Source organism: Odocoileus virginianus, chromosome 17 (assembly GCF_023699985.2).
Source record: "Odocoileus virginianus isolate 20LAN1187 ecotype Illinois chromosome 17, Ovbor_1.2, whole genome shotgun sequence".
In the NCBI taxonomy this organism is placed as follows: Eukaryota; Metazoa; Chordata; class Mammalia; order Artiodactyla; family Cervidae; genus Odocoileus; species Odocoileus virginianus.
Genome location: NC_069690.1, coordinates 40,235,966 through 40,260,069, shown reverse-complemented (window position 1 = coordinate 40,260,069; position 24,104 = coordinate 40,235,966). Strand labels below are relative to the sequence as shown.

The following is a 24,104-nucleotide window of genomic DNA, read 5'->3' as shown; positions in this document are numbered from 1 at the left end:
TGTGCTACTTCCTCTTTCAAGGCATGGTTTTAGTATTCTGACTGGGGGAAGGGGTAAACCAGAGGGCATAGCAAGTAATGTAGAAGAACCTTGGTAGTACTTTTATGAGAGAACCCAGATTAAGATTGAGATACTTGATGACATGGTTTTAGATATTGCTTTAAAGACCCTCAGTTAGTGGTTCTGGACAGTTTCTCATCAGGCACAATTATTTCATTTGAAGGATTCTTAAGTTTGAAATGGTGTAATTATTAATTAGAATATTACTGTAAATTTGTATTTGATTTTAATTCTGTTTTTTTTTTTGTATTCCCAGAGATTCTAGATGGAGCCTCCTCCTTTAGAGGAGCACTATTTGCTTTTCCATCAGTTCTCCCCTTTAGAGCCCATATATTTGCACTGAGCTTTACCTTTATGGTTTACTTAAACCAGGCATTGTGAACCATGCAGACTTGTGAGTAGTGGTCAGTTTCACTGGTTTTTGCTAAGGGACATCCTAAAAGCAAGATGAAATGCTGTAGTTACTCTGGATCCTCAAAGCAAGTTGCCTGTGGTTTGTAGTCAGTGGATTTGATTTTAAGTAGAAACAAGAATTGCTCACTTGAGAACAAGTGCTAACCCATGCCCTCATTATCTCATCTTAAGCTTTCCCAAATCTCATGGTGGTATTTCTTTGCACTCCTGGTGTGCCCACTGCCTATCCTTCCTTTTTTTTTTTAAAGATAAATTTATTTCTTTTTTCTTTTGGTCATTGAGAGTTGATCCTGCTTCTAGAATTTACTTCCCGAACAATTGCTTTCACTTGTTTAGACTTTCAGACTTATCTGATTTATACTCAGTTCCCCACCCCCACCCTGTGACTTTACATTTATAGTCCTGTGACTATCAAGAAGGATCCCCTGTGGCATTTTTTTTTTTTACAGCAGGGTTGATAAGAGTAGAATCAAATTGAAATTTGGAGTGAATATGATGAGAAAAATTCTCCTGACTTCATTTTTATTTAGTTCTGCTTTTGAAAAGGAAGATTCCTCTGGCTCACTTCTAGTCTTTGGTCAAACAGGTAGGGCATGGATATTGCAGCTGGGGAGATGAGGCAGTGGAATGGTCAGTTGGCCTTCATTTCTTAGGGCAGCTCCTCCTTCCTGCTGAGAGGAAACAAGGCGAGATGTATTGTGGAGAGAGAGGCTGAGAGGAAACGGGGCAAGAAGTGTTGTGTAGAGAAAGGCTGAGAAATGTAGGTCTGCATCTGAGAAGGCCCCGCTCCTCCTCCATTTTATTGTATAAACTGTCGTGGTGGAAATCATTTTAAATCTCAACAATCCAACTAGTCCACATGTTCTGAACTGGCTTATTACCTGTTACTTTTTCTTCACTTGATTTAGATTGTTGGCTTAAGCTATGTTCTCAAGAATCCTTAAACTGTAAAGCCCACAGGAACTTTTTACTATTCTGGATTCCTGGTCAGAAACTAGGACATTCAGGTATGTTTTCAATTTTCCTTCCCTTTATTGATGCAGTGGAGGCCCATGCCTGCCCAGCTATTGTGTTTCTTACGTTTTTGGACAAAGAATACTCTTTAAATCCCACGGTTTGGAGCATTTTTTTTTTTCCTTTTAAATAGTGGGTGTGCTGAAAGCCCTCATGTTTTGACTTTTTAAGGGCATGGAAAACCTAGATGTCTGGAGACACCCCTTCTATCTTTCTCCTGTTCAGGACAGTGACAGCTCCTTGCTTTTCTTCCTGGGAAAGAGAGTCTCCATCTTTTACATTCTTACACAGGGAAAATTCTAATTTGTAGCTGCCTGGAAGTTTGATACTGAATGTATCTGTTGAGCTGCCTTGTTTTTGCTCAAAAGGAAGAAATACTTCTGCTTCTATGCATATGCAAAAGTATTTTTGGTACTTTCCTGGCTTATTCAGGAAAACATAAGAGAAAAAATGGTTTCCACCAAGTCACAGGTTTATACGGGTGTCACTGTCATTTAACGTCTTTTTCTTTATTCCTTATTTCTAAAACCATTTCCCCAGATGCTTCACTGGGGCAGTTCTGCTTCCTTTACCTCTTGTTTCTTTTCTTTGTTTCTTCCCCTATTCTTCTTCTTTTTGTGGGTATGTCTTCTCTTTTGGTGGTTTTCTTTTTTTCATCTTTATTTTCTGAACTTATCTCCTGGTTCCTCGTTCCCTGCATGCCACTAACTATTTTCATTAGATATTAATTGATTTGTGAATTCAGGCTGAATTGCATCATCAGCAGATGGCGGATCCAGACCTGTTGGAAGAGTCCTCGTCCCTCTTGGAGCCAAGCGAGATGGGAAGAGGCACGCCCTTAAGACTTGGGTGAGTTCCACTTCGACCCTCTGTACTCAACAGAGTCATGTCCATTTTTGCTGTTCAGAAGAGCACTCAGGCTGAGCATTCACTGGCTTCCAGGATGCCCTCTCTTCTGAGCCTGTTGCAAGGTGTTGCTAACTTACTTTGGGTTCAGTTCCTGAGTTGTTCTGTCAACCCTCTGCTGAGTCTGGGAATCAGACTTTGGCAACCATTTTGACATAGCAATGCACAGCCTCCTGTTTGACGTCTCTCCCCTCCCCTGCTCTTCACTTTCCTCCCATCCTGTGGTGTGGAACCGTTCCCAATCTGACTCTTCTCCCCACAGCTTCGTGGCTGGTGTGATTAACCGGGAGCGCATCCCTACTTTTGAGCGCATGCTTTGGCGGGTGTGCCGGGGGAATGTGTTCCTGCGGCAGGCTGAGATCGAGAACCCCCTGGAGGATCCTGTGACTGTAAGACAAGGGAATTGCGTCTGGTGGAGTAGGTCTGGTACAGGGAGCTCAGAGCAGTAACATAGCATGTGCCACCTGAACCTGACCCTCCCAAGAGGAGCCCTTACATTTACTCCATTTGGATCTGTGAATTTGAGGGACTCCTCTTTTCCTCTTCGCCTCCATCGTATGTATACATACAAGGTATACATGATGTGTGGGATCTTAGTTCCCCTACCAGGGACCAAACCCAGGCTACAGCAGTGAAAGTGCTGAGTCCTAACCTCTGAACTGCCAGGGAATTCCCTCCAGTTATTTCAGCTTTATGTGTTTTCCGGTACTTATCTGGGACCAAAAAAACATTAACTCTTTAATGAAAATTAAAGCAAGACATCTGGTTCCAAGTTTGGTAACACCCATGTGTACAAGGAGGAGAGATTTCCCAAACTGTGGTCTTCATAAGTTGATGAAACTTTAATTGATAAAAGTTTTCTGTCTATTTGTTTGTTGGGAATTTTAGGAACTTAGTTTTAAGATTTATGTTGTGCAAGATAGGATGATATTCCCCACCCAATGCTTTGGAAAGCAGGAATAACTTAACATCTTGGCATTTGAGATAACAGGACAGAGTTCTTAGCATAAGCCTACATTTATATGATGAGTCCATCCAGAGATGACAGGCAAAGATGATTAACTGTTCTGCAAGCAATTTACTTCACTTTGGTATTAGTATTATTTAGAAGCCTGGAGTTGGTTATTATGTTCTCAGTTATCTTTTGGGTGTCTTAAATTAGTATTTTTTTTTTTTTAAACCTAAGAAGAGAGATTGAATTATGAGGCTTCTCAGAGTAGCTGGGTCCTTCAGCTGGAAGTAAATGAATCATGTCCTTGGAACGAGTAGGAGGGTGGTGATGCTTAGGTTACGGTGAGTCCCCTTACCCAAAGTACCAATTTTGTAGTCTCACTGAAGGCTGTCCTTGGGTCATGGAAACACCACAGTCAGCAGTTACACCTCATGTGGAGCTATTCTCAGGAATTTTCAGCCAGGTTCCTGGGCAACAGAAGCATTATTTTTTTTATCAACGAGTGGAGTAAAGGGAGGGTCTGGCTATCTCTAATACAGCAGCTGCACAAAGAATGTGCTCCAGTTAATTCCTGGAGAACTTAGGAATTTAAGACCCATGAGCCTTACTTACTCCTTCCCTCCTCTTCCCTCTTTATCCTCCAAAGTTTTGTTTGTTTTCCTGTTATAAAAGCTCTGTAGGAACTGGAGAAAATACAGGCCACCAGAGATAGTCCTAACTCTAACACCCACTATAGAGTCTTTTTCTGATCTTTCCTACTAACCTTTGCCTCAAGGCTTCAGGTATACACTTGGTGTTTGGATAGATTGCCTTCCTCCCTGCCCCCTGAGGTCTAATTCAGCATGAATCATGAGATTGTGCATCAACATTTCTCCCTAGCTGCTCAACTCCTTGTAGTTATTCAGTCCCCTTTAGCTCGAGTTTCTGAGCATGCGAGCAGGCAGGAATGACTTCCTTTCCTCTTCTCTGTATTTGAGTCATTTAGGCAATATAAGAATTATTCAGTTTGAATAGTTGAATTGGTAGGTAGGGCTAAATTCTGCTAAGAAGAGAATCATCTTTGCATCTGTGTCAAGCTCCTTGTTGAGTTTAAAAACAAGTATGGAAAGATTATTGAGATTATAGAGCAAATGTTCTTGTGGAGCTTAAGAGATGGATTGAAGATAATGGTTAAAGTACATGGTTGCCAGACCCTTAAAGGATTCCAGTTGTTTCTATGTCACCAAGAAAGAAAGGTGCTTAAGAAGTTTTCTGGATTGTAAGTCTGAATTCTTGGTTTTTGGTTTGGGGCCTAGGGAGACTACGTGCACAAGTCTGTGTTCATCATTTTCTTCCAAGGTGATCAGCTGAAAAACAGAGTCAAGAAAATCTGTGAAGGGTAAGAGAAACATGCCTCCCCCCAGGGTGCAGCCAGGCCACCTGTTAAGCCTGTAGAATAGTGACACAAAAGCCCTGTAAGTCCACCTTAAATGGGGAATATATTTTTTAATAATGTTAAGGTTATCTTAAATGATCAGAAATGGCCTAAGTATTTTTTTTAATAGACCGTCAAAAATCACAATTTCCTTTTCTTGGGAAAAGTAATTAGGACTCATGGTTTATAAATTCTACATTGTTTTGGGACAATGGGTTTGCATACCTAGCAGTGTACCGTAGGCACTGTGCCCTTAAGCTTTTCTGAAATTCTGCCCATGAGATCCTTTCTCCACACTGTTTTTCTCCAGCACTTTATAATGGAATTTGTAATCACTGCTTCTTTCTTTTTTAATCTAGAGGCATTTAATAGCTACAGAGAATGCCAAGGCAGTTCAAATGTTGCTTGATGCTCTACTGTAGGCCCCTTCCCATAAATAATTATTGTGAATTAGTGCATCAGTCTGAACTAACCCTGTTTTGGTCCTTCCAGTATGTTGGGATTATGTTCTGAGATTACTTAAACTGGCTCCGTGAAGCAATGTCAGTGTTCCTCAGGCTGTGTCTGCACATTCCAGGTTCCGGGCCTCACTTTATCCCTGTCCTGAGACGCCGCAGGAGAGAAAGGAGATGGCTTCTGGAGTTAATACCAGGATTGACGATCTCCAAATGGTACATAGAGACCTGGAGGGAGTTTGTCTTTCTGAAATACTGCTATAGAAGACCTTACTTCTTCCTTGAAGCACTAACTGTTTATTAGGCACTTACAGCAGCCCAGGATACTTTTTTTTTTTTTTTGATACATTTGTTTTTTTGTGTGTGTGCTATTTTTAAGTCATTCCCTGAAACTCTTCCCCATCTCCCACAGGGAATGATTTAAAAATGGCATGAATTATCTTCAAACGAGACAGAGACAGCACCTGAAATCGTTGTTGCTTAGAATATTCAGTTCCCCAGCTCATGAGTCTGAGATACATTTATAATGAATGAAGTATGAGGTATGAATAATGAAGTATGCTTAGTTAAGAAAAAATCAAATAATGTAGAAGTACATATCAAATCAATTCTGCCTCTCACAGACATGCTCTACCTCCAGAGGCAGCCACTCTTAATAGCTTGGTGTGTGTCCTCCTGGTCACCTTGAATCTGAACCATACAGTCTAGCCAGAGTCCTTGTGTAACTCTTGTACCCAGGAAGGAACTTTTTCCCAGTTGCAGTGTGTGTAGTTTGCACACATGATGGCTGTCACAGGGTTCTAAAGAGGGAGTCATGATTTACACATACATGGAAGGAAAAGGGTGCCCAGCTGGAGCTTGGTTCCCTGTTGAAAGAATGTAATGACTGCCACCTTGAAACATTAAGAAACATGTTTGACGTGTTGAAGCATTTCAACCCCTGTTGTGTATGACCTACCACTTGACCTGCTGCTGGCTCCTGTTAGCTGCACTTATCAGTTTAACCAAGGGAAGAGAGTTTTCTTTGAACTGCTGATGGGTGATGAGCCATGTTAGTACATTCTGGCTTCCAGAACTGTTCTACCCCCTCCTTATGAGTAGGCTTGCAGTAGACTGTGAAGAACATGTGCAGTAGCCTTTATAAATGGCTAGAATTTGACTTTTAAAGCACCAAACTGTATGAAGTAAAATTTTAATGAATTAAATTTTTTGAAGTAAAATTTTTAAAGGGATTGAATATCAATTAGTGAGATGTAGGGGTGGGGGCAAGTTTATTAGCATCCTTCCAGAAGTTTAAATAGTCATTGTGAAATTGTCAACAACCAGGAAAGAAAGTATCCTTGTTCCTTTATTTTCAAGTGAACAAGAGTTTCTCTAGCATGCCATGGGTTTTTTTTTTTTAAACGTCTCATGGAAGTTACTTTCTACTGCCCAAGACAGTTTCCCAGGGAGCAGTCATGACCTTTTCCTTAACTGACTTGAAGAGCCAGCTGTGATGGAGTACTTGTGCTAAAATGATTAATATATAGTTCTTTCCTCTTCAAAAAGGCGTTGAGATTTCAGATAGAGTCTTAGGCACAAATGAATGGTGAGTTGCTTGCCTAATTTTGGCTTCTCCCCTCTCCTGCTATAGACCTGTTAAATATTTGGTGATAAACAAGACAGTAGAATGTAAAGTGTCCCTGGCCCTTCTCCCACCTCTGGTGGAGGCAGTATTATTCCTCCGAGGTAACTATTTGCTGACTTCCAAGGGATCGGGCTTCCTGAGGAGAAAACAAAGCCTGACAGAAAAATCAAGCCTTATCTGCTCTGTGATGACTGTGGTATGTGGCAGTCTAAATCCTCTCCAGAGGCCATGAGTCTCCTGTCGCCTTCCCCGGCATGGAGTCTCTAAGAAGCAGATGATGGTGGTCAGCAGCACCTCTTTTCCACCACTCCTCAATGCTGGCTGACGTTCAGGGGGGTTCTGCGGCCTGCTGATCATAAGCAGGGATGTGACAACTCAGTCCCTTACTGGGCCTCTGACACTGACTTCTTCAAGTCAGAGTTACAGGCTCCATATGGAAAATCATTGCTCTTTAATAAACCAGGTAAAAACCAGTGACCTGCGTTATTCTGCCATGGATTTGGTGGTAAAATTTAGAAAAGCTAAAAACCATTTCTTCAGGTTTCTCTTTAGCTTGAAGCTAAGTGAATATGAATATTAGTAAGTAGAACTCTTAATTTCTTTCAATTTGGCCAAAAAAAAAAAACAAAAAACTTCTAGCCAGAGGAAGAAAAAAAAAACAGATCCCTGCACCCCTTCTCAGAAAGCTATTCCTTTTTGCCTTCATGTCCTGAAATGAAAGAAGAGTGTTAGAAGGATCGCTGTCCTGCTCCTTTCTCTCCCCAAAGGTTCTGAACCAAACAGAGGACCACCGCCAGAGGGTTCTTCAGGCCGCTGCCAAGAATATTCGTGTCTGGTTCATCAAGGTGCGGAAGATGAAGGCTATCTACCACACTTTGAACCAGTGCAACATAGATGTGACCCAGAAGTGCCTAATTGCGGAGGTCTGGTGCCCTGTCACTGACCTTGACTCCATCCAGTTTGCGCTCAGAAGAGGCACGGTGAGTCCCCCACAGCTGGCGGTGCAGCCTTCAGCCAGGAAGAGAGGTTTCCATCAGTGGTAACAGGAATCAGTTACATTGTCACGGCATTTTTGTCTCAGAGTTCTTCAGTTTACCCATCTTGTACTCACCTTGCATCCTGACAGAACATCTCATATATCCTTATTTTCAAATGTAGCAATTGTAATTCAGAAAAGATTAAGTGATTTGATCATATCCCCATGATCCTTCAGAGTTACACTCAGAACATCAGTTTCCTGGTCCATTCTCTCTGTCCATTAGTCTAGGTACATAGTATAACCCTTGCAGTTCCCTTTAGTAGTTAGTTAGAGCTACTGCCCTGTCCAAGTCTCTGATCTAGGGGCCAGGAGGTACAGAGATGTAAAAAGTAGGCCCTCAAGTATCTTCTGACTTGAAGAGGCTGATGTACAAACATACAGAACAGTCTGTGCCAAGAGCAGTTTGTGTGTGGAGGGAAGGAAGGTGCTAGCTTGGCCAGCGAGGATGATCAGAAGCAGCTTCAGGAAGGTGGCATTTACTCAGTGCTTTGAAGACTGGATGAGATGTCTGTTGGCAATAACAAGAAGTAAACAGTCTGGCCAAAGGCAAGTATAATGTGACCATGCATGGTTGGGCCAGAACAGGAATTGTAACAGGTGAGCTGAAAGAGCAGGAGGTAAACCTGAGTCAGAGAGCCAGGAACCTGATTATGAAGAGTCATTAATACCAGATGGGTGGGTTTAAATTTTATCCTAGAGGGAGTAGAGGGACACTGGAAGTTACTTAGCACTGAAAGGACATGATGATCAAAACAGTTTTAAGAGAATAATCCAGGGACTTTCCTGACAGTTCAGTAGTTAAGATTCCATGCTTCCACTCCAGGGGGTACAGGTTGGATCCCTGGTCAGGGAACTAAGATCTCATATGCTACATGCTGCATGACTCAGTCAATCAGTATTAATCAATTAAATAAAAGAGTAATCCATTGATAGCATGGAGGTTGGATTGGGGAGCTGAGAGAGCCTACAAGTGGGAGGACAGTTAGGTTGTTGTAACAGTAGTAAGTGATAATGACCTTGCAGTAAGACCTGGTAATGAGAAGAGCAAATAATGATGAATTTGTGAGACATTCTGAAGGAAGATCCTTCGATAGGCTTGGTGTTTAGCAACGTACAGGAGAAATACAAGGAGAAAAAATTTAAAATGTTTCTGAGGCATCGAAGCTGGGTGACTGATAGAATAATAGTTCCATTAATGGAAGTAGAGATTCAGTAAGAGAAACTTATTGATTGGAGAAAGCTGCTAAACTCAGTTTTAGTCACATTGAGGGGTTGGACAGAAATCCATGTGGAAATGTAAAACCGACGATGAGATAGTTCTCAAAAGAAAGGGGAAAATGCCTCTATTTGACAGGCCTGGAATAGTTACTCTCTGCTAAGGTTTCCACTACATACAGATGCAAGAAAAATATATCCTCGAGCTTTCTGTGTGTCTCGCTGTGGCAGCCCACATTGAATGGGAGAATACATGGGAAGATTTTTGCACCTCTCAAATAACCTTGTGAACAGTAAAAGCCTGCTTTACTCAAAAAAAAAAAAAAGGCAAAATGAAAGAAATGGGATACATGAGGTTGGAAGGGAATGAGACCTCCAAGAGAGAAAATAAGGAGTTAATAATAGAACCTTGGGGGCCTGCAGTGTTACAGGCAGGGGAGGAGGAACCAGCAAAGAGACAGGAAAGGCATGGCTGGTAAACAGAAGAGGAAGCTTGCCAGTGTCAGGGGCTTGCATGTAAGAGAAAAGATCTTTGGATCTGGTGATGAGCCAGCCACTTTGACCAGGCATGGTCTGCTAGACTCCAAGGATTATTAGAGAGTTAAGAGTAGGTGGTGAAGAGGGGAAAAGTCAGAAAATAACTTTGCTTTCTTCATAAAAGCAGGAGAGAACAATGACACTTGTGGACAGATAAGGATATCTTCAGGGAAGAAAGGACCACATTTTCTTTGTTTATACATTTTAGACTTAATTTTTTTGTTTCATGGTAAGGATATTCTTCCCAAGACTTCATTTACACGTGTCATCATAAATTTTATAGCTAGTTCTAGTGTCCTCAAAGACTGGAAAGATCGAGATATCATTTACCTGAAAGAAAACACACATTTTATGTATACTATTCAATGAGTTTTGGCAAATATGCCTGTGAATCCACCACCATATTCAGAAGGGTGACCTGATTCTTATCTGTGCTTGATGTTTCCCAGGAGCACAGTGGTTCCACCGTGCCCTCCATTCTGAACAGGATGCAGACAAACCAGACTCCCCCCACCTATAACAAGACCAACAAGTTCACGTATGGTTTTCAGAACATAGTGGATGCTTATGGAATTGGAACTTACCGAGAGATAAATCCAGGTAAAAAAGCTTGAATCTTTTCCCTCTGGAGATTTTATTCTGTTTGTTATTTCTTTTAATGCTTCACTTTGAATACAGTTGAACACCTGGCTCAAGACTGAAGATGCTGTCCAGGCCTCAGCTCTTGTAGAATTCCTGTGAAGAGGTGCCTATCTGGATGTAAGGAGTGAGGTTTATTGCCAGGTGGAACTCCTTTAGCAGGCAGTTTTATAGGCATGAGCTCCATTGATTGGGTTCCTCTGTCCTCACAGCTGTATAGCACTTGGCTTTCACTCACATGCCATTTTCTGGAACTGCTTTAAGTAAAAAGTTTTCCCAAGGTCTTTAACATTTTAGAATAGCTTCCTGGTTCCAGGTTAGGTAGAGAAAATATAGCAGTTGCTGACCATTTTAAGCCCAAGGCAGATTTCTCCTCTGTTCAGAGAGTTAGTGATTAAATCTAGAGTCAGGTAGTTCATGTTCAGTGGGAGTCTTCTGCGGGACCTGCTCTGCTCCAGATTCTGAACTTTCTCCCACTTAACCTGGTGGCTTTATTCAGCTGGTTGCAGTGCACAGGGGAGGAAAGTTGGCCTGTCCCAGGAGCAGCGTCCTAGGGGTGAGAGAGAAAGAATCAAGGGACAAACCCCCCTGATGCCAAAACCTTCATTTCTGTGTGATTCTTTGTTGAAAATGCAGGTGGTAGTTTTGTGAGTCTGTGCAAATCCTGCTGTGGACATTATTTCCTGGGAGCCCCTCTGACCAGCAGCTTAGGAATGAGTCCCTTTTATCCTGATCTTAGATTATGTGGAGGGATGTGATGTGTTGGGAGCTGTGGTTTTCTGGAATTTGTCTTTTTCTCTCTGGTCTCTTTATAGCTCCGTACACCATCATCACTTTCCCTTTCCTGTTTGCTGTGATGTTTGGAGACCTTGGCCATGGCATTTTGATGACCCTTTTTGCTGTATGGATGGTGTTAAGAGAGAGCCGGATCCTCTCCCAGAAGAATGAGAATGAGGTGATGTTTTGTCTGTCTGTTTTTGATAGAAATTCAGAAACATAAGATAGTATTATTATTTTCTTGACATATTTCTAATATTTTTCTTCTGTAATCTTTGTCTGCATACTGTTTTTGTCTCCCCATAGGGCAACAGGTTTATAATACTTTTGTACATACAGAAGGATAATTCAGTCTTTTCTCCATGATTGATGGAAATATATTTTCTTTTTACTTATTTGTTTAGATATTATTGATTTATAATATGACATTAGTTTCAGGTGTACAAAATAGTGATTCCAAAATTTTGTAGTTTACACTCCACTTATAATTATTATAAAATGTTGGCTATATTCTCTGTGCTGTACAATATATCCTTATAGCTTATTTATTTTATACATAGTGGTTTGTACCTCTTGAGTCACCTACCCCTATCTGTCCCTCTCCCCTTGACTCGCCCCACTGGTAACCACACACTAGTTAATTCAAGAATGAACTAATGTCTAGGTTACATCTGCGTTGGTCTGAACCTTTATAATTTCTCAAGCATCCATTATGAAAATTATAATTTGGAAGTCTTTGATCCATAAGAGAAATTTTAGAGACTATTTAGAGAATAGAGGAGCTATGTTCATTTTAACACTAAAGAGGCCATGTGCTGTGAAAGTACATTTCTTGTTAGCATTGTATTTTGGTCTTTACTTCAAGCTGTCTGACCCAGAATGGGATAAAAGTGGCGAGAGAGGAAGGGGCTAGTATATTTTGAATGACATTGTCACAACTTGAGCTGCAGGGATTATGTTTCATTGGCCTCTTTCTTCTGGCTCCCAGATGTTCAGCACTATATTCAGCGGCCGGTACATCATTCTGTTGATGGGTGTGTTCTCTATCTACACTGGCCTCATCTATAACGACTGCTTTTCCAAGTCTCTTAATATCTTTGGATCATCCTGGAGCGTACGGCCGATGTTCGATATATACAACTGGACGTAAGTTGCCAAGAAGCTGAAAGTCAAAGTTTATTCCTTTCATATCCAGCTCTGGATTTCCAGATAAGTGGTAAACCAGCACTTGTTTATGAAGTGTTTGACACTGTTTCTGTTCCAAAAGAATGTAGTGTCTCCTCTTATCTATGCTCCAGCCTGGGAAATGCTTTGTGATTTGTTCAGTAGTGTCAAGGAACTGTAAGTTAGGTGCATTGATTCTTTTTGTAAATTAAAAGCAGGGCTCCCAATTTCCCTACCCGGTCTTGTGTGTGTGTTTAATTTTTTTCTTTGTTATCTATGATCCCTTCTCACTCTCTAATGCTAATCCCTCCTCTGTTATTGAAAAGACAAGGTAGCTTATAGTAGTTTCTCTGGGGATCAGTTTCTGGATCCCAGTGATTCCTTCTCTTGATAAAAAAAATAAATGCCGGTTTTCTCCTAACATGGTAGGGAAGAGACACTTCGGGGGAACCCTGTCCTCCAGCTGAACCCAGCCGTCACTGGAGTTTTTGGTGGACCATATCCTTTTGGCATCGATCCAGTAAGAGCACGTCTTTTCTATATGTCTGACATGAAGTTGTTTTTTTTAATTGGCCATTCATGGCTTTTGGAATTTTGGTTCCCCTACAAGGGATTGTACCTGCACCCCCTGCATTGGAAGTGCCGAGTCTTAACCACTGCACTGCCAGAGAGGTCTCTAACATCAAAATTTTTAACTGAAACCCAGAAGTAAAAGCATGAAAATGAAGATAAATAGTTTTTTTGGAGTTTTAGGTAACATACTTTTAGAAAACCTCAGTGTATCTGTCCAGAGTACTTTAAAGCTGCAAGAGACCCAGATGCCTTGGGGAGCCGTATTATTTTTCCTGCATGACTGACTTTAGAGATGGCTAATAATACTGACTCTGGGAAGGTTGATTTTTCAAGACTCCTTCCCAGTTTATTTCTGTTTAACTTAGTTTCATTTTTATTTTTAGCAGATGTTTTAATAAAGCAAAAATAGCTCTTTTCTATGGATTTTAGATTACCATTCTTACATTTACATACTTAAAAAACTCATCCCAGAATTTTGTTTTATTTTTTTCAAATGCGTAAGCAAGTAAAGTGTGATCAAATCTTTTGTGTTATGTGCTTAAACAGAGGAGGTAGGGGAGAATTTAAGCATTAGATTGTAAGGATTACAGAATTCCAGAGGAAAAGCAGATCATTGCCAGAAAGATTGAGGTTTCTCATTAAAAAAATAAATAAAGGAATTAATCTGGCCTTTGAAAAATATTGCATATTGTTATAGGTATGTGCAAAAGCGTAGAGGTAGGGAGATAAAAAGTTAATTATTTTAATTTTTATAGAAGCTAATATTACTGAAATGCTTACTATGGACCAGGTACTATACTGAACCCTCAGCATATCTTATTTATCCCCAAACAATTCTATCAGGTAAAGATTGCTGTCTGTATTATACAGATAAGGAAACTGACACTTGAAGATATTTCATAACATTTCATATGTGCATTTAACAGATGTTTACTGAATCCCTATCGTCTATAAAGCATAGCAGCTGCTGGGGAAACACATCATTCTAAGACATAGCTCCTGCCCTCAAACAGCTTGGAATCTAATAATAATACTATCTCACATTTCTGTAGTGTTGTGTAGTCACAGAAGCTTTGTTGTTGTTTTTGCAGACATTTGATGGCTTACAGGGAAGGTCCTGAGTTTAAAGTGCCTGTGGGTCACCCGGGTATAAATGTCCATCAGGCAGTTGGAGTTGCAGAACCTTAGGCCAGACTGGGGCTACAGAGAGAACCAGCCAGAAGTTTTCAGGTTAGAGGTCACTGAGGATGAACTCTTCATGAAGAGGCTAGTTCAAAAAAAAATGCTGGGCTAGATGGTGGAAGATCTGGCCTAATAGGTTACAGAGTTTACTTTTGGTCGCAGAGGTGACGGGGATTCTTGGAGGTTTGGCATAGGGACATGGCTGCCTCAGAGTCATTACTTAGGAAACATACTCTGATGGCCAAAATGGAGACAGAACTGTCAGGAAAATTTTACAGGCGTCCAGGCCTTAAGCGACAAAGTGAAAGTGAAAGTGAAGTCGCTCAGTTGTGTCCAACTCTGCGACCCCATGGACTGTAGCCTACCAGGCTCCTCCGTCCATGTCGCTTAAATCAAGCAACAAAGCTGAAGACAATTAATATTTAAAAATAAATGGAAGGACAGCACCACTGGGTTTCAGCCAGCATCTACAAGATAAATGTCCCCAATTTCTTCAACAAATATTTTGTAATAAAGAGGAGAACTCCAGGGAGAAGCTATAGAGACTTAAGAATTGCTTCAGCAGTCATGTGATATAGTGACTTATTGGACTCTACTTTGAATAAATGAATTATTTTTAAAAATATGGATGCAATCAGGAAAATTTGAATATTAATGATTCCATGGTATTACAGAAATCATTGTTAATGCGTTGGGGTGTTATGACAGTACTGTAGTGATTTTTTTTTTTTTTAACTGCACCAGGTCTTAGCTGCAGCACATGGGGTCTTCAATCTTTGCTGTAGCAAGCAGGTTCTTTTTTTTTTTCTAGCAGGTTCTTTTAGTTGTGGCATGCAGGATCTTTAGTTGCAGCAGGCAAGATCTAGTTCCCTGACCAGGGATTGAACCCAGGCCTCCTGCCTTGGGAGCACAGAGTCTTAGCCACTGCACCACCAGAGAAGTCCTTTGTGGTCATGTTTTTAAAATAAGCTCTTACCTTTTAGAGATCCATGCTGAAATATAATATGTACAGGTAAAAGGATACGATACCTGGATTTTCTTCAAAATAATATGGAGGTGGGGCATAGGTGAGGTAATGATGAAGCAAGATTGACGAGAAGTCAATAATTAATCATTGCAGCTGGGCCATAGATACATAGGAGTTTTTTATGTTATTCTCCCTGCTTGTGTGTATGTTTAGAATTTTCCACAATTAAAAAAAACTTTCTACAGTAGGTAAATATTTTTCCATTTGAGAACTGTTTGTAATGCCTTCTGTCTTCTTGGGCTGCGATAGATTTGGAACATTGCTACCAATAAACTGACCTTCCTCAACTCCTTTAAGATGAAGATGTCTGTTATCCTTGGTATCATCCACATGTTGTTTGGAGTCAGTCTGAGCCTTTTCAACCACACGTGAGTTGCTCTGTTTTGTCCTGAGAATTCACACAGTTCGGACAGTGCTTTTGCCTGAAGAAGTCATAACACCTTTAGGAGGAAGTAATAACTCAGAGCACTGTTCTGTATTGAAGAAGTGCCTTTAAAAAAAGTCTCACTTCTTCAAATGAAGCTTGCTTATGAATATTCGTGCCTTAACAATGTATGAGTTTCCCAGGTGGCGCTAGTGGTAAAGAATCTGCCTGCCAGTGCAGAAGACACAAGAGACATGGGCTTGATCCCTGGGTCAGGAAGATCCTCTAAAGTAGGAAATAGCACCCCACTCCAGTATTCTTGCCTGGAAAATCCTGTGGGCAGAGGAGCCTGGCGGGCTACAGTCCATGTGGCTGTAAAAAGTTGGACACAACTGAGCCACTGAGCAGACAACATACAATTGTTCTCAAGATCTTTGTTAAAAAACAACACCTTGTGTAATTTTCATCAAAATGGAAGTTATGTTTTTTTCCCATGATGTGTAACTCACATAAACTTGTGAATTGTAGTCTCAGAAGGTACTTGATTTTCCCATCTCTTTCTCACGAGGGATTTGACGGGGATGGTATTGGAGCTGTTCAAGGCTCAAAAGTTTGGAAGTCGTCGTTAATCCTGCCTGTCTCTGTTGCCTCCAGTGCTTCTGGCTGTCACTTCTTAAAATGATCAACACAGAATTGATGGAAAGTTAGGTAGAAAGTCTTGGGAGAGCAGTCCGCTTGATGTGAGGTGACCCTGGGTCTGTTCACCGTTAACATTTTTTTCTGTCTTAACTTTTAGCTACTTCAAGAAGCCCCTGAGTATCTACTTTGGATTTATTCCAGAAATAATCTTCATGACCTCTTTGTTTGGTTACTTGGTTATCCTTATTTTTTACAAGTGGACGGCCTACAATGCTAAGACATCGGAGAAAGCACCAAGCCTTCTGATCCATTTCATAAATATGTTCCTCTTTTCCTACGGGGACTCTGGTAATTCAATGCTGTATTCTGGACAGGTGCGTCAATCTGAGGTGGACTTTTCTCAGGTGGTTATCCTAGGTCAGGAAGCCAGATGTTTCTGTGACCTGAAAGAAGCCTTTAAAACTCCTTTTCAGTCCACACATTCAGATCTAAATTCAACCCAGTCTCATTCTTTGGGAGAGTCAACTGTAATTTTCTGTATCCAGGCAGAGTAGAATTTATAACTCCCATCCTATGGGACAGTCCTGGGCTTTGCTGCAACATCTAGTTATTTTGAGAAACTTGATTATGTTTTTTATTCTTAGATCAGTAAGAAAGAACTATTTTAGGGGAAATCTATGCTAGAGTTGGAAATTGCACGTTTGACTAATACAATGTGCCTTTTCCTCCTTACTTTGCAGAAAGGAATTCAGTGTTTCCTGGTAGTGGTTGCACTGCTGTGTGTCCCTTGGATGCTACTGTTTAAACCACTGGTCCTTCGCCGTCAGTATTTGAGGAGGAAACGTTTGGTGGGTATATTTCTGTTGCTGAAAGTTACCAGATTTTTTTTTTTAATCAGTGCAATTCCTTATTTAGGATGTAATGAGTTGTGCATAACCTGTGTTCTCTTAAAATGCACTTGTGTTGTATCCCAGCATGAGCCCTGGACCTGCTGAAAAGAAAAAAACAAACATGTAATTGCTGTTCAGACATCCAGATATTCAGCTTTGAGTATCCCAGGTGGCAAGAACAAGTCATAGTTTTCACCTTTCCTGATGGAGCTTTGCTCATGCTGTGCTCAGCAGAATCCGGGTCTGGGCCCGTCTCGCTGCAGCATCAGCTGAAGCAAGGCTGCTGGAGCTGCAGGCAGCGAACCTACTCATGTGGTTTGCCTGGGCAACCACAAGGCTGACACCAAGACATTTTCTTTTAAAATGAGACCATGATACTTTCACCAGCCAAAACATCCGGTGTAGGGAAAGATTTGGTTTAAAGCACATTGACGGTTTTTCTTTTTAAAAAAGCAGCATACATACTTGTGCTTACTTTATATATGTGTGCATCTGAATTACACACACACACACACACACACACACACACACACACACACTCTTAAGTTGCCAAATATCCATTTCTGGCACTGCAGTAATGCTTACTTATTACCATTGCCTGGTAAAGCCTAAAAGATCTTATTGCATGACTCTCATACGGCTGTTAGATTGTTACTCCTGTTGGAGAGCAGCCGAGTTACCAGACCGCCCTTCTCCCTTTTCTGACCATCTCCATCCTTCCATGTGCCCTCCATCCGTCTCCCCTTTCACTCCCTCCCTCTCTTGTTTCCTTCTCCCTTCCTCTTTTCTCCCATTCACTATCAGGAAGGGCAACCTGTGGAGGCCCCAGTCAGCCCAACCCCGAGCCAGCAGGGACTAGAGGCAGCAGCGGCTGCAACAGTGAGTGAATTAAACCAACAAACCATCACATATTGTTTAAAGAGGTGGCAAACAGTGCAGCAGAATTCTCTTGAAGTATGTTGAGAGCATGGGCCATGTGTGCTCTTGGGAAGTATGTCCTTGTTACTCATTGAAGCGCTGACAGAAAAAACCTCCACCTCTTAGGAACAGATTCTGGTGTCATCTGTACCATTGGTCCACTCAGGTTCCATTCAGTGTATAAGTACAGTCATGTCTGTGAACGTAAGGCGTTTGTCATACCCTCTCCAAGCCTATCATCTTAATCCAAGAGGGCAGCTCTTGGACTCATCCATTGTCATGTGTGTATTTTGTGACCCTGTGTGGGATGATTTTTTTTAGCATGGAGTGAGAGCATCTCTGTGATTCTTGAATTGATTTCCCTCCACTTTCAAGATCTGCTTCAAAGTGATGCTTGGACATTTGGTCCACATTAGCTGTGACTTACTGTCTTTCCAGTGGAAGCTTGTATGTGTCTTCTTTTCTGTGAGAGACTCAGGAGCCCTCACATCCTCAGTTGTTCATTGAGACCTCATCCTTGCCATGTGTCTTGTGTACTTTCCACCTGGTGTAATAACAAAGTTATCTTCAGTTTCAATCTTTCCTTCTTCCAATGCTAGCTCATGATTCAGTGACAGCCGTTGAACCTTAAGCATTTCATTATTTGTCCTTAAAATATCTCTTAACCAAAATCTTATAATGCACTAAGACCAAATTAGCCCAATCTATTCTAGGTAATAATGAATCTGTAATATTTTTGAAATCTCACCAGTAGTGGTTCTTAATGTTCTATTGTATTCTAGTGGCATCATACTCTTTTAAATAAATGAAATATTTAGATGGTGACCATTTACTTCATTAGGTGTTCCTGATCCTTTTAACTTCAAAAACTAATTATTCTTCTAGAACTAGTCTAAAAAGTCTGATATCTTGGATCAGAAGATATTTAAATGCGGCTGCTTAAAATTATTTTCAAGTGGGGACTTACTCTCTTTTATGAGAGGGGGAAAAAAATACCCTAAAGCACATACTGTCCATGTATTGGCATTCTTCTCATGTGCTCTTCTTTCTTCTAGTTTTAGTTGGAAGTGTGCTTCTGCTGCATCAGTCTTGATGCTTTTAAATCTAGCATCCTCTTCTGTGATACTGTCCAAGTTAAAAGTCCCCGGTCAGGAAACCTGCTCATTTGGAGGGACTCCTTAGCCCACTGGTTCTTTAGCCAAACATCTATTTCTGGAGAGCAGCCTGAATGCATCAGAATGATCATTCCATTATGAGGGCCCTATATTCTTGACCCTAAGAGCTGAGGATATGAACACAGATCTGGTTTTGTTCATCTGTCCTCTTGGTTGTCTGTAAGCAGTGTATCATAGTTTTAATTTTTTCTTTTCTTCTTTCTGCTGATGTGTGTGTCTCATCTCCCTTCCTGTAACTCACACTTCCTCTGTTCTGAAGGGACGCTTATTCTGTCTGGCTGGGAGGTTTAACCTGGCTACCCCCTCACTTCATCTGCTGGTTGGGGAAAACTTCAGAAACGACTTTCTGCTTTAGGCCCTAAAGCCTGCTTCCTCAACCCGGGCACCCAAGAACCCACCCCAGGATACTCAGGAATCCTGTCCTGTCACCAGTGTGGTGCAGAAGGTGCTTCAGAGTGTACACTTGTGTTATATGTTCAGTCCGCTTCTCGGGGGTCATCAAGTGTAATAGTTATACAATCTGGAGGTGCCTGGGGCAGTTCCCAGATCTGACTACACATCAGAATCACATGGTGAACTTTGAACTTGTTTCTTAGGTGTTAGAGAAGTGGAGGAAGACATAGAGATTGCCTGTAATGCCATGACCCGTTGTGGCATTATGTGTCACCCCCTCCCGACACAAAAAACTAAAATCAAAGCAACAGGTGCACTTGGTTGGGGCTGCAAACAGTACTGATGGTGAAGTTTCCCCCACCTCCTCCTCCAGGCTATTGTTAGCAAGTGGGGAATTTTGCCTTTAAATTTTTTTCTGCCAATATCAGCATATATCTGTCATCTACTGATAGAAGTATGTATATACATATGTACAGGTATATATATCTAAAACACATGGGCAGTTGGTTTTAAATTGCAGCAGTCTTCTGCCCCTTGACTTATTGTTTCGTCACAGTACCCTTAGAGTTGCCCAGCAGTCCACAGGACTGTCTGTCGGATGTGCTAAAATTATGTAACCATCCCCTTATAGATGGCTCTGGTGGTTGTTCCCAGTTCTTTGCTGTTCTGAATAATATAACATCCTTGTCCTTGTGTCCTGATAAAACTTCACAGGTGTAGATGTTCCTAGCAGCGGGCTTACTGTCTCAAAGGGTGCATGCATTTTGGGGGGCACGCCTTTTCAATTTTGATAGACAATCAAATTGGTCATACAGTTTGTCCTTGGGGAAATGTTTTTTAAGACACAGATTTTCTAGCCCTACCCTAGACCCACTAAATTTACCATTTCTAGAGGTGATATTCGAGACTGTCTATTTAATGAAATGCAGCTTTCAAGGTGATTCTGATACAACCAGTTCTCTGACGAGCATGTGAGAACCATTACTAGAAGAAAAGAGAGAATCTGCCCAAACCTGGAGGGTCGGTGGTCGTATGCTGTGGTCAGAGATGCACACCAGAGGTGAAGCAACGAGTGGGGACCTTGGGGCGGCTGTCCAAAACCGCTTGTGTATTGTCAGTGGTGCTGCTTGGAGGCCATTTAGTAGGAGAGCAGTCTTTGAACTCTTGCCTCTTTTGGCTCCCTGGATGGCAGCCATGTGAAGTAGGTCTCAGAGCTCTTTCCTTGGTTCCTTTTCTCTCTGTGGCAGGTTAGCACTAATTGGTATCTGCCACACTTAACCCCAGTTCCACCTGGTTTTTGTACCCAAAGAATCCCCTTGCCTCAATAAACCCAAACTTTTCCAGATCAGGCTGACTTAGAAATTCTGGTCCTGAGGACCCTGCTCAACGTGGCTGTGGAGTGAGAGGCAGCAGGCACCTAGTCAGCATCTGCCCGCGTGCCTGTGAAAAAGTTGTGTTAGCACTCAGAGTCCTCCCCTGAAGGACAGGAGCCTAACTGGGTATTCTCTAGCTGCAAGCTAATGTACATTAAGCTTTTTTTTCCCTGTTCTGTGACCTAGAAACTCCTTTGTTCCTGGGCAAGGACCCAGTACATTTGGGGGAGAGGTTCTGAAACTTGTCGGGCTCCTGTTGAAATCTTAGCCAACTAAGTTGCAATCACCATGTCATCTGACTCCCCTCCCTCTTAGAAAGTGTAATCTTTAGTTCCAGAAAAAGTTAGGTCATTGAAGCCTTTACAGATAGAGCTATGCTTGTTAGGGGGGTCTATTCCTACTAAGCTTTTCATGCAAACAGGATTCTCAGTTGGCATTGGCCAAGGCGAGGATGGTGTCTCTTGGTGCAGCAGAAACTGCTTGTTGCCTCTGATCAGACTGAGGTGGTACATGTAGTTCGGGCTGGGCCTGGGCAGAGGTGGTTGGGGTGGGAACAGTGGCTTAATTTTACTTAGCTGTTCCATCAGTGGGTTTTGTTTTTGTTGTTAGAATATATGCTTTTCTGAGGTTTGTGTGTACTAACCATCGCCCTTCCCCACATCACAGAATGTCACATTAAAGCCCAGGCAAATTCTACTCTTTCTGTTCATCTATGTAGGGAACTCTCAACTTTGGTGGGATCAGGGTGGGCAACGGACCGACAGAGGAGGATGCTGAGATTATTCAGCATGACCAGCTCTCCACCCATTCAGAGGACGCGGAGGAGGTAAGATCAGTGGTGTGGGCTTCCTCTCCTCCCGTCTTGGTTCAGCCCTAGTCTTGTGTCCCCAAGTGGCCTCACTCCTGTCTGCTCCTTGAACGATGAAAATACTAATACTGAGCATCTGCCTGCCTTCTGGACCTCTTAGGGCTCCTCAGCTTTTTTCCAGTGGCCCCTGCTATAAACTCCAGGTGTTGCCTGCTGAGCCCACAGCAATTTTGTTCTGCTGTCCGGCTTCTTGAGTTCCGCGAGGCCTGCAGTAACCCTGTGCGTGAATCAGTTACTGACCACTCTCCTCGGACTAAGGCAGAGCCAGCCCCAGTACTCCGGCTCTGACAGCAGAAACCCGGCCACTTTTGGTGGCCCCTTCGTCCCTTGCCCCTCCTCAGACTGGTTCCCGTGTGGACTTGAGTCACTGGGTTTTTGAAGTCCTGCTCCGCTAATGTGCTCTTGTGGCAGACACGTTCTGTGAACCTTTTAAAGGGCTTACTTGCCTACTTTTCAAAGGGAGAATGAAGTCTGAACTTACTAGACTTTCCCTTAAACCACCACCTCCACGCTGTTTTTTTTAAATCAGTCTCCTTGCCTGACCGTACCACAGAGCCTCTGAGCTGAAATTTGAATCTCATCTATCCACTATATTCTTTTTAAAGCATAAAGAATAGGAATTGGATACCCAGGGGACTGAACTGTGCAGTATGACTGACTGCGTCTACTTTGTGTATGACTCTTTTAAAATAGAAATGGCAAGGCTTGGGATGCCTTTTCAAAATAAGTACCAGCACTCCAAGCACTGCTGATTTTGCTTTCCATTTGTGCTGAGGAGGCCTGTCTCTAACATGTTAGAACATTTAACATTCACAGTCCCCCACCCCCACCAAGAAGCAATGAGTAGCTTCGTGCTCATGACTTGTGACCTTGTGTGTGGCGTGGCTTCCCACTAAGTGTAAATTTGTGTTTTCAAGCCTACCGAGGACGAAGTGGTAAGAAACCAGCTGGCTTTGGCTTCATGTTTATCTGGGGCTTCTCTTCCCGTCCTTGTCATCACTCTGCTGTCCCTGCCGCATCCTGGGGCCCCATGTGACACCCATGTACCCTGCATCTCACTGGCCATCTCTAACCAGTCTGTGAATCTGTGTTCTGAAAAAGCTCATCTCCATTAACTGCATCTCACGTCAGTCACCTCTGTCTCTGTTTCATTGACTTTGCTGATCTAACGCCTTGAGAATGGCTTTACAAGGAGCTGCAAGTAATGTCTGCACTGGCATTCTTGAAGTGACTCCCCTTGGGAGTTAAACCCTGTTGGCCTCTGCCTTCCTCTCTGTGATGCTTGTGTATAGTCGCTCTGCCCTAGGAGTAACCATTTCCTCCTTGCTCCTTGAGTGCTTATGGGAAAGCTCACCCTTCCTCCCTGAGATGCAGCCCACCTCTTCCTGCTGCCCTCATCGGCTTGATGATGCTTGGAGTGAGAATGCTGCACCTTTGCTGGGGGTCACCTTTACCTCCACGTGACCCAGTTGGAAGATAGACAGCTTTCAAAAGGAGGCTTTGCCTCTAGGATGCATCCTAGAAAAAAACAGTCCATCTGCCTGCAAGGAGTTCATATTATCCCAGCCACACATAGAGAGTAACAGAGTAGAAAGAAAGTTGGCTAAATGTTCAGGCCACAGCCAGACTAGAAAGCCTTCTAGCTCAGCCGTAATGCACTTAGCCGTGTACACATTTTAAATTGGGTTTTTAATAGGTGTTGCTGCACTGTTTGCATCTTCTCCCCAAATTTCTCTCTGAAATACCCAGACCTGTGACCCTTTCCCTTTTCTGGCTTTCCTGGTCCTCTCTAAGTGGGCAGTGGGATGGGAATGGGAAAGGCTCTGCTATTCTGTGTGAAAGCAGACAGCGTTCGGTCTTCCTGAAGGCCGGAGAGGCCCCTTGGCGGGCATCTGGGAGCTTCTGTTCCTCCGGACCGCTCCTCTGTGCATGGCCGCCGGGAAGGGCCAGGTGGGAGCGCGTCCATGTCAGTGAGGAGCCCAGCCCTCTCCCAGCAAGGCTGCCTCCAGCACCAGTGCCTCCAGCGCAGCTCTTCTGTGCAGCCCTGTCCCAGGGGGGTGGACATGCAAACAAGACGGACTGAAATTCAGCCTTCCCAGTCTCTGGCCCCGCCCCCGACTCCCTCAGAGATTGTTTCCCACAGCATCATAAGTAGTGAGGAGATTCGGATAACTGTTTCAGATATCTAAATACGTCACAGATGGAGGCAGCAGACTCTCCCTGGGGGCGCTCTGTCCAGCTGCACACGAGAGCCCGGCCCCGCAGTTGTCTGGGGAATCTTTGCAGGCTGTAACCGCTCAGCAAGGGTCAGTGGGACCTGTCCCTACTGTGTCATCTCACCAGATAGCATTCATCCACTTACTCATTCATTCACCCTCCGTGTGCCAAGCACAGTGCTACAAGAACTGAGAGAAGAAAAAAAACAAGTCCTTGCTTTCAAGGAACTCCCAGACTAATTGAGGTGACAGATGCTATGATCAAGGTGTGCC

General features: G+C 42.6%; 1 protein-coding gene across 12 annotated transcripts in view; it reads left to right on the top strand.

Annotated features, from left to right (window-relative positions):
• The window catches only part of ATP6V0A1 (ATPase H+ transporting V0 subunit a1), a 58,360-nt gene that overhangs the window by 23,986 nt on the left and 10,270 nt on the right, over window positions 1–24,104 (top strand). For 4 of the 12 annotated variants that reach the window (XM_070479473.1, XM_070479471.1, XM_070479472.1 and 1 more), the window contains 15 exons: window positions 2,234–2,337; window positions 2,657–2,783; window positions 4,642–4,724; window positions 5,338–5,431; window positions 7,610–7,822; window positions 10,083–10,233; window positions 11,088–11,227; window positions 12,038–12,195; window positions 12,643–12,733; window positions 15,245–15,363; window positions 16,156–16,372; window positions 16,739–16,846; window positions 17,693–17,767; window positions 21,466–21,573; window positions 22,533–22,550. In XM_070479473.1, coding sequence (XP_070335574.1) covers window positions 2,234–2,337; window positions 2,657–2,783; window positions 4,642–4,724; window positions 5,338–5,431; window positions 7,610–7,822; window positions 10,083–10,233; window positions 11,088–11,227; window positions 12,038–12,195; window positions 12,643–12,733; window positions 15,245–15,363; window positions 16,156–16,372; window positions 16,739–16,846; window positions 17,693–17,767; window positions 21,466–21,573; window positions 22,533–22,550 — 1,806 coding nt within the window. The remainder of the gene's footprint in view (window positions 1–2,233; window positions 2,338–2,656; window positions 2,784–4,641; window positions 4,725–5,337; window positions 5,432–7,609; window positions 7,823–10,082; window positions 10,234–11,087; window positions 11,228–12,037; window positions 12,196–12,642; window positions 12,734–15,244; window positions 15,364–16,155; window positions 16,373–16,738; window positions 16,847–17,692; window positions 17,768–21,465; window positions 21,574–22,532; window positions 22,551–24,104) is intronic. The other 8 variants (XM_070479476.1, XM_070479474.1, XM_020888016.2 and 5 more) reach the window with 8 other exon arrangements.